This window comes from Sphaeroforma arctica (assembly GCF_001186125.1).
Source record: "Sphaeroforma arctica JP610 unplaced genomic scaffold supercont1.409, whole genome shotgun sequence".
In the NCBI taxonomy this organism is placed as follows: Eukaryota; class Ichthyosporea; order Ichthyophonida; genus Sphaeroforma; species Sphaeroforma arctica.
Genome location: NW_014040149.1, coordinates 51997 through 61741, shown reverse-complemented (window position 1 = coordinate 61741; position 9745 = coordinate 51997). Strand labels below are relative to the sequence as shown.

The window sequence follows — 9745 nt, the reverse complement described above, 5'->3', positions numbered from 1 at the left end:
TACGTACTTCTAGGTAGTACTAATTAGTTATGTAGTATTATATACGATATTTTATTAGATACACGTATGTATATGTATATATATATGAATATATGTGTATGTTGGTGTATTATTATGTAGTACTTTATATATATATATGTGAATATTTGCAAGTGTGTGCGTGTGCGTGTAAAAATCCTGTTTGTTTACGTTTGTTTATAAGTATTTACATATATTATATATATATGTGTGTGTGTGCGTGTATGTGTGTGTTTTTTATATACATACATATGTTTATAAATATATATGTATATATATATATATATGTTTGTATGTATGTATATATAATATATTGTATATATATATATAGTATCTATGTATATATATGTACATATAGTATCTATGTATCTATTGATGTATATATATGTACATATTAATAGATATACGTATGTATATAAATTTATACGTATATATATTATATGAATATATGTATATGTTGGTGTATTAATATGTATATTTATATGTGTGTAAAGATATATTTACCGATCTCCTCTAGACATTTACGACAGAGAGCCGCACCAAATGCATAATGCACATTTGGATTTCGGATACATGCACTATTAAAACTTAATGACTACGACTGGGCCGTTCCTCAAAATAAACATCAGAGATGATCATAGAAGTACCAGCTATCACAAAAATGACTACATTCGTTTACCAAGGAAGAAAACTATGAGTTAATTACAATATGCAAGGATCCAGTATACAATAATAACAAGTCATTCACTATAAGACTATGAGGGAATTACAATATGTAAGGATCCAGTATTAAAAAACAAGTCATTCAATAGACCACTATGAGTCAATTGCAATATGATGTACGAAAACAAGTCATTCAATAGACCACTTTGAGTCAATTACAATATGCAAGTATGCAATATAACACAAGTCATTCAATGAATCCAGTATACATTAATAACCCATTCGTTAGAGGTCGTTCTAACTACGATCTGCAAGGAGACAATAGTACACAATTACCTGTCGTGCACGAGAAGACTACGCGTACAGTGAAGTGGAATGTATTTATCTTACTATTAATTTTTATATTTTGCAAAGAACACTTTTCGTACAAGTAAAAGACATTCTACTTCAAGTCGTTCCAAACAAGTCTTATCTAGTCGAGTCTCGACTTACACTTATGCACTGACGGTTAACCTCTCATCCGCCTTTACCTGGCAAGAAACGATACTGCTGTCCGTGTTCTTCACATCCTTGCACGCCACCATCTGATCATATGCCACCTGTGCTAGGGCCATTGTAGGTGCGTTTGTGTTGCCTGAGATAATAAGAGGCATCGTACTCGCATCGATCACGCGGAGTCCTTCCATACCGTGCACCTTCAGACCGTTGTTGTATCCGACAACACTCATCGGGTTACTATCGGGTCCCATTGCACATGTTGACACTGTATTAAGTGGAGTGGTTTATAAATATAACGATTATGAGATAGATTTTTTATGGGGAACGTGCATTGTATGTTTTAGGGTTTTGCTATAACGAGAACGTTTGGTAGATAGGAATCTACAAGCTCAAATACTTTGCAATCTTCTATAACCAGTTTCACGCTTGTACATACCTGGGTGGTACACGGTGTCAACATTGTTGCGAATGTATTCGCGGATCTCGTCATCACCGATGTTATTGGGATCCTTGAACCCGCACAACGTTAGACCCTGATCAACACAGCCCTGGGTCTTCAGCAGATTCAAACTCGCTCTGATTCCAGTTATCATGACTTCCATGTCATAGTCGTCCTTGAAGAAGCCCATCTCGAGTGCTGGTGGGGCCATGGGGTCGGATGAGTCGAGCGTAACTGATCCTCGAGACTGACCTCGCAGGACACAGTTCTTGATGGTCAGCCCTGATCCGTACGTCATGATCGCTCCGTGGTTTTTGTAGTAGAATGGACACAAGTGCTGTAGATGGTAGGGATGGAATGACAGAGCCATTTAGATATCGTGCTCGCGTTGGCACTGTGAGAGCCGCACGGGCTACAAGTACACAATCTATCGATGTTTTTATTTATGCGATTATGTATGTATGTTTGTTGCAATCTTTTGCAGAAATCGTACTTTGAAATTGTAAGTGCCTTCTGCAAGTATACTTCGTAATCTTTCAGACATCGTGTGTTAACTTCTCATAGTAAACATACCTGTTGGACATCGGCGGCCTTGGAACCCTCCATAGTCTTGAAGAACGCTCCAGCAATTCCGAACTCTCCTGAATAGCATCCCTTTCCCTCGCCCATCATTTTGGCATGATTCGCCTGCAAGCTTAGTCCCGACGCGCCAATTTGCAACGGATGCGAAACATTGTGCTTTGACTTGGCATTCACACCTACATCAGGGTGATCCTGCATGTTCTGACCCACACCCGGTAGTTCATGTACTAATTCTATACCGTGTTTCGTAACTTCCTCTTTGGGTCCAATACCAGACAGCAGCAAAAGCTGAGGTGAATTAAACGCTCCGCCGCACAGAATGACATCGTTAGCGGATTCGAACGTGACAGCATTATCGGCATTCTTGCTCCTGGAAACAACAGCCTGCACACCAGTAGCCTTCTTGCCCTCGGTGGTTACCCTGGTAACGTGTGCGTCCACAATTACGTCCAGGTTAGGTCGGTTACGAACTTCGGGCGGCAAAAATGCCCTAGCTGCAGAACATCTATTTCCGGATCTTTGTGTAGATTGGTATCGCCCAACACCGTCTTGTTCTGCAAAGGAAAAATCAATGAACGTTAACAAGCTGCTGTCACAGCGCGAAGAGTTAAAACATGTCACCGAAGTCGTGGGTCTTTTCGACCGAAAAGATGATGTGAAATTCAGCGCAATCTGTGCACATACCAGCTCCGTTGAAGTCGTGATTTTCTTTCAATCCGAGGTCAATGGAACCCTGAATCATGGCCGAATCTATTGGATATTTGCACTCCATGGTACGCACTTGTAGAGGTCCGCTGGTTCCGTGGTATTCGTCATGCAGCGTGTCGTTGTTCTCGTGCAGCTTGAACGCATTCAGCACTGTGGAAACCATTCGGATTGGGCAGAGAAATCGGGAATAGTTGCAAATGAGTTATAACTTGCTTTTTTTATCGAATGAAAGGAGTCGAAGAATTTAGTACCATACGCTCAAAAGTTTAAATGTACTGATGGAAAAAATGATGTACACTAACATACTTGTTTCGTAATCCCATCCCTTGCACCCTGCCTCCTTAACCCATCTGTCGTCGTAATCGTGCTTTGAACCGCGAATGTACAACATTGCGTTGATACTTGAGGATCCTCCCAACACACGACCGCGCGGTTGCAAAAGCACTCTGTTGTTGCAGTGTTTCTCGGGTTTGGAATAGAATCGATGATTGTACTTCCTACTGTAAGGTACAGCCCAGAAGTAGCCAACGGCTTGCTGTAGATTGTATGTAGGGGAGAATACAATTTGTGAATAAACAAGCATCGTTGATCAATAAGTGCCCCAATACTATTCAGCTATGAGAACCGAGAATTATTATCCATGATCATTGTAATTTGTGAGTGCTATTATGAGCAACACGAATGTGATCGCATGTGATAAGGCTGCCAAACTGCTGAAAAACTCAATTTGTCAATGAAATCAGTGTAAGAGCAATCATCACTTGTTCAATATCTCAGATACACACCTGTACAATAGGCGTATTATCATCGGGACCTGTTTCCAACAGGGCAACACGTACCGACGGGTCGGAGGACAATCTATTAGCCATGAGACAGCCAGCACTGCCTCCGCCTACAATTACGTAGTCGTAGACATGCTTTGAGTTACCAGCCAACGAGCGTAGAGACTTGGCCATTTTAATATTATTTAGAACAACCTTTTTGCTGTGCTGAATCCCAACGAGCAAGTAGTGTCTGGGTAATCGCAAAAGTGTACAGATTATAAACTATTTATCGTGCCCTCCTTGGACTTACTTCTTGTGTGTGCGTACTGCGTAGTCCGTGGCCAATTTGTGAGAATTCACTTTATTTTAGTGTTTTGGAAATTTTACTACATCATGAGAGGCATACTCAGGGCATTTTTTTGGGGGGGGTTTTGGGTTTTTTCTAAAACTGAAAACGAGTCCTTGTTGTATCAGAAACACCGTCATGCTGCAGCAGTGCCGCGACGAGTCTGAAAACCGGCGCAATTTGCATAAATGTTTGCAAGAAGAGGGATTTTTATTTTATCGATTTGTGCGTTTGTGCGTAATATTTGTAGGACTTCCTCATTTCTGTTGTAGGCGTCATCACTTTTCGTCCAGTTAATACGCAAGTATCATTGGCTTTGCACTACACCACACTTTTCTATAGCTCCGTTCTTCTCGGAAAATATCCGATTTCCAAAAAGCATAGACCCTTTTTGAAGCTACATATTTTTTTTAAACCTACTACTGAAACTCGGAAAGTGACTGAACCCTAAAGTCTTCTTTTGGGTGCGGAAGTAATACCTCTGTTTGATTGGAACAGAGAGGTGTTTTCCGCCGCTCCGCAATTTCCCGCTCTCGGCGGACAATGGAGAAGTGGGGAATTGTAGAGTTCAGACTTCCGACTTCACAGTTTGGACACTGGACACAGACTACAGTCTGAGTCTGGTAAGTGGTCACAGGTTACAGCCGACCAGGAGTCAGGGACTGGTCCAAGGACTGGTGACGTGGGTCTGTGGACTGCAAGTCTTTGTGAACTGTAAGCTCGTCTTGTGAGGGACGGATCACGGACGTCAGGGACTTATAGTCACCCAGGGCGGAGATTTATTTTATTTTTAAACAAATCAAAAGTGGAACCTGGAGAGTGGAAAGAGGAGGGAGGGCATCTATTTATGGAAATAGGAGTGAAGACTGGGTCGGTGGGCCCACTCTGGGGAAACTGGAGAGTAGAGACTCTGGACTCTGGAGACTGGGGACTGGGGAGCACCATACTAAATATGTATTTATGTATTTAGTTGAATTTTAGAGTGACTATAAAAAAACAAAAGCATAGTAATTTTATTAGCTATCAGCTGACAGCTGGTCTGATTCTTTTTTTATTATTGTAAATATTTGTATCCGATACCAATGTCTCATTTTCAGAAGGCTACGCCGATACCGCTGTCGATTGTATTAAAATTGTTATCGATTTTTGTTTGCGGCGACGGTGTCCAGACTCCAGAGTCCAGATTGGTTGAATCCCACTCGTTTTCTCGAGAGTAAAAGTGTGTAACATTCAGAAGGCTATGGTAAAAGACTATTTGTTATAAACTTGTACAACAATGAACGCCCACGGCCCACGGTTCACAGCCCAGGTGTAGACGCTGTAGTGTCATAGACTGTATTTGGAGTGTAGAGAGTTGAGAGTTGAGAAGTAGAGAGTGTAGAGACTGTAGACTAGACCTATAAAGTTCAATGCGTTAAAAGTTGCAACTGTTTTTTTTAATTTATATATATTATGCCTCGAATAAACATTAAAGTTGCAACTTTTATATCTCGATAGTACCCTTTAACAGTGCATTTTCCAGGTCATTCGGAGTCAGGTGACAGTCGTCACAACTGTAACGATCAATCTCTTTTGATTGCCTATTATCAATTTCGTGGCCTGAAATTTTCAACGATAGGACAGCTTATTGAGTGCAGTTTCCAAACCCCCCCCCCCCTTAGTACACAGTTGATTTGTTGATTTGTCCTATAAAAAAAAGGCTTTTATTTACTTGAACAAATCAGAAAGTGAAACAAAAGTTGGAAGGTGGAATTTATATTCCGCATTCCTATTGAGCCTTTTTTTTTAAATAGCTGTAGACTCAGACTGTAGACTCGTAGAGCCGTACATCGACCGGACTCCTGGGAGTGGGATTCCAATTTGCAGCTGAGGACCTCAGCCCTGGACTCCTGGAGGCTGGAGCCTGCTGGCCTTTGTTTTTGTTTTTGTTTTGTTTTTGCTTTTATAAAAAAGGACATTTGAATATTTTTTTCTGTCGCGGACTCGGGAGTCAGGACTCAGGAGTTGGGACGTCTATTTTCTTTATACCCCACAGGACTTGTCACTTGCCAGCCTCCAGCCGCCCTCAGAACTCAGCCACTCAGGGCTTCAGCCCTCTCTACTACTGCAAACGGGGTCAGAAACATGGCCTTAGTAGGCGGAGGCTCAGGGCGAGGCCAGACTCAGCCCTCAGGCACTCACAGTACGGAGACTGGTCTACGAGATGTTTCTTGTTGAAGACCTATTTAATATTTATTTTTTTACCCAAAAAAACTGCTGATGAATTTTCTATCGATATGGTCGCAAGTCGCAAGTCGCAACTGTCTTTTTTCAACTGATGTCGTATTTTTAGTCCCTTTTTTTACCAATGGATCCCAATGCCCACATCGCGAAGGAAAAAATATAGTACCACGATATATGAGGAGTGCTGCGTTCTTTTTTTTAAATAGTATCCAATAAAATCCGGTGTATGTAAAAGTTGTGGTACATAATACATATCCTTGATCCTTCTACATATATTTTGGTATACATAAATATTTTTTTTAAACCAAAACAAACATTCGGCTACCTGTTCCGCCTGCCACAGGGGTTTGTACGTTCAACGAAATATTGGCTTAAAATAATCGGTCCGCACGACTTGTATTTAGAGAAAGTACACCTACTGAATACCATATATATATATATATATAGCCACATTATGCTGTAAAATTTATCAATAATGGGAATAAGGGCATAACTTGACGACATGCTTGACCTGAAATTTGATCCCTTCTCAATGTACCACAATATATAGCCCTCAGCCTCAGCCCTCAGCCTCAGCACTCAGGTGGCAGAACTTTCTGAAATAAACAAAAAAAATTACGGCCCTCTGGATAGGGTCTCGAACGGAAATCAAGGTTTCGTCGTAGCGGAAATCGGAAATTTAGCAGAGTCCCAAATCCAGAGGGCCACTATTTTTTTATAATATTTCACGGCCTCCTTGCCTCGAGACTGCCATATCTACGATTACTACTACAACAACCCATAGCCTAAAAAATTGACAACGGCCCTAAGGCCTAAAGCCCTAAGCCCTATGCCCTAAGCTGTAAACCCTAAGTCCTAAGCCCTAAGCCCTAAGCCCTAAGCCCTAAGCCCTAAGCCCTAAGCCCTAAGCCCTAAGCCCTAAGCCCTAAGCCCTAAGCCCTAAGCCCTAAGCCCTAAGCCCTAAGCCCTAAGCCCTAAGTCCTAAGCCCTAAGTCCAAAGCCCTAATATATATAAATATTTTACTTTAATAATACTTGCCACTAAAAATAGTCTTGCCAAAGTATCCGGTATCTACTTTGGAGTTTGGGCCTTTGGGCTGTGGGACTGTCCAGGACTCCAGTGCTCCAATTACAGTATTGACTCTTATATACTGGATACTGGATACTCTAATTCCAAACATTGTATTTATTCAATAAACAGCCATGAGCCTGACTGCCAGAGTATGTGTTGATTGTTTCTCATACTTTTTGAAATAAAAATATCCAGTATTTTCACTATGCGGGGAATGATATTTTATATCTAGGGCGGTTTTGCCAAGTTTATGAAATTGTGAAAATAATTTCTTGGATGAAGTAAAACACCTTACTCCGGGAACTAAATTGTGTTTTTCATATCCTCGGGCTGAAATTATGAAGCGTATTTGAAATTCTCAGGACAATTTGAAACATGAAATCCGTTCAGATTGTCCCGTTTGGCAACTTTAAATTACAAGACTGCATCTCCAAGAAATTCTCCTCAAAATTCGAAATCCAGAATTTCCCTCGAATAAGTGAAAACGAGGGTCAGACACGTTTTCACTTTGACAAGGGAAATAGACTGATCTATTTTAAAATTTACTCTGGCTTTTTGAGCGCGCACTTTTGAAATCACAGTATATCACATTTTTATGTATGTACGTAAATGTACATGATGAACAGATTCTAGCTGTTAATTTCAACCAATGGATAAGGTTTTACGACAAACAAAAATAGAATTGACAACCACCCACTATTTTAACGGACTCGTGCGTTTGTCAACTGGAAAATAGACTTTTTGAGGAAGTTCTGGGCTGCCCTTCAGCCAGAATTTGTTGGACTGGCTAGAAATTTTTGAATCGAATATAGGAAAAGAAATTATCCGAAATACAGTCCACAATTCCAGAAACAATATTTTCCTCAGAATTTTATAAAGTTGGCAAAACAGGCCTTATGTATTCTTAGGTGTAAATATTGCTATTTGCAGAATCTATTTTTTTTAAATCGATGTAAGTTGAATAGATATATATATTAAACAAAACAAAAAAATAGACTTAGGTACACTTCTTCCTAACGGAATGTCCGAAAACCCCAATATAGTAATAATTTTTATAAGCAGCCTTTACAAATCTGTCCGCCCTGGTTGCTGGGCTGTACATACTTCCCTCTCGTGAGTCTCGTCACTACTTTACGCACTATTGAGACTCTATTTACGCACTTGAGAGTGAATCTGAAAGAGGTAGAATCTCTAAGTCTCGAGTACTCGGCTCTCGAGCACTCTTTGTTTTGTTTTTTCATTTTTTTTTGTTTTTCAAATGAATGTCAATGTAAATATGACAATATAAAATATAACTTGAAAAAATATGACATTTAAAACAAATGATATTTATGCCTAAAATAGAGTCAAAGGACGGGTCTCCGTCTCTCAGTGTCTCTCAGACTCTGAGTCTCAGACTTATTATGATGATACAGTCTGCACTCATGGTCTCATGGCCTCACAGGCTCATGCTCCGTCTCTACTACTCTAAGAGTAGTAGAGAGAGAGTAGAGAGTGTGTGTCTGCACTCTGCAGTCTCCAACTCTCCACTCTCCAAGTCCAGACTCCAGTTCTCCACACGCGCCACACGGACCACCCGACTACGAGAGAGTAGAGAATTCCATCTTTTGGGACAAGATGTTCAGCATAGGGTCGTATCTTTATATCCCCATCTCAAAGTCAGACTTTGAGTTTTGGAAATCAATCAAACTGCTTCTAGTATTCCAATAAATAATTTATACAAATCGAATGACAGTTTAATAAAATTTATCAAGTGATGCATGGGTCCTATTCTAAAAAGCGATACAATTACGGTTCAAGTATTTCAATTTAAAATCGAGGCGACATGATGTGGCGAGTAGCGACCTCATCACATACCAACCCAGTAAATAACATCGGAACACATATTTAGTCGTAGTATGATGATTCAATATGGAGAAAGCCTTGAGCGGTCTTCGCGAGGACGCTAATGATTTCTACGTACCAAGGGTCATCAAGAGAACAAAAGGACCCATAACGGCACTGGCATTCTTGCGTGACTATGTGACTCCTAATGTGCCGGTGATTATTACGGGTCTGGGTATGTCATACTCTAAGAGAAGTGGTATTGTGCGCTGTTGAGTATCTGCATGCATTATTGCACAGAAATGAGTTATATACCTTACTGAGGTGCGAAGAAAGTGACCTCTTCATTTTTAATTGCACTTATCGTTCTTAGCATTATTGAACAGAAGTATTGTTTCACTATAGATTGTCTGTGTTTTATATCGCTATGTACATATTCAGCTGATGTGTATTCCAGAAACAGACTTTACAGGTACAGATACTTTTATGTTCGTGTATATTCATGCATTGTAAACTGTTACTTAACGTATATATATGTGTGTATGTGTGTGTGTGTGTACACGTGTGTGTGTGTGTTTGTGTGTGTGTATATATGTATATATGCATAT

The 9745-nt window shown here is 40.3% G+C and overlaps 2 protein-coding genes across 2 annotated transcripts in view; one reads left to right on the top strand and one right to left on the bottom strand.

Annotated features, from left to right (window-relative positions):
• Positions 1-1058: 1058 nt before the first annotated feature.
• Positions 1059-3988, bottom strand: SARC_05981 (hypothetical protein). The gene is made up of 6 exons (XM_014300136.1): positions 3694-3988; positions 3215-3443; positions 2885-3058; positions 2192-2754; positions 1616-1955; positions 1059-1444 (listed from the first exon to the last, which is right to left on the bottom strand). Exons 1-6 carry the CDS (start codon positions 3862-3864, stop codon positions 1176-1178), a joined length of 1746 nt encoding a protein of 581 aa, XP_014155611.1. The 5' UTR covers positions 3865-3988; the 3' UTR covers positions 1059-1175.
• A 5236-nt stretch (positions 3989-9224) lies between these two features.
• The window catches only part of SARC_05980 (hypothetical protein), a gene marked incomplete at both ends in the record, with an annotated part of 4331 nt that continues 3810 nt past the window's right edge, over positions 9225-9745 (top strand). The window contains one exon of the mRNA XM_014300135.1: positions 9225-9372. Coding sequence (XP_014155610.1) covers positions 9225-9372 — 148 coding nt within the window. The remainder of the gene's footprint in view (positions 9373-9745) is intronic.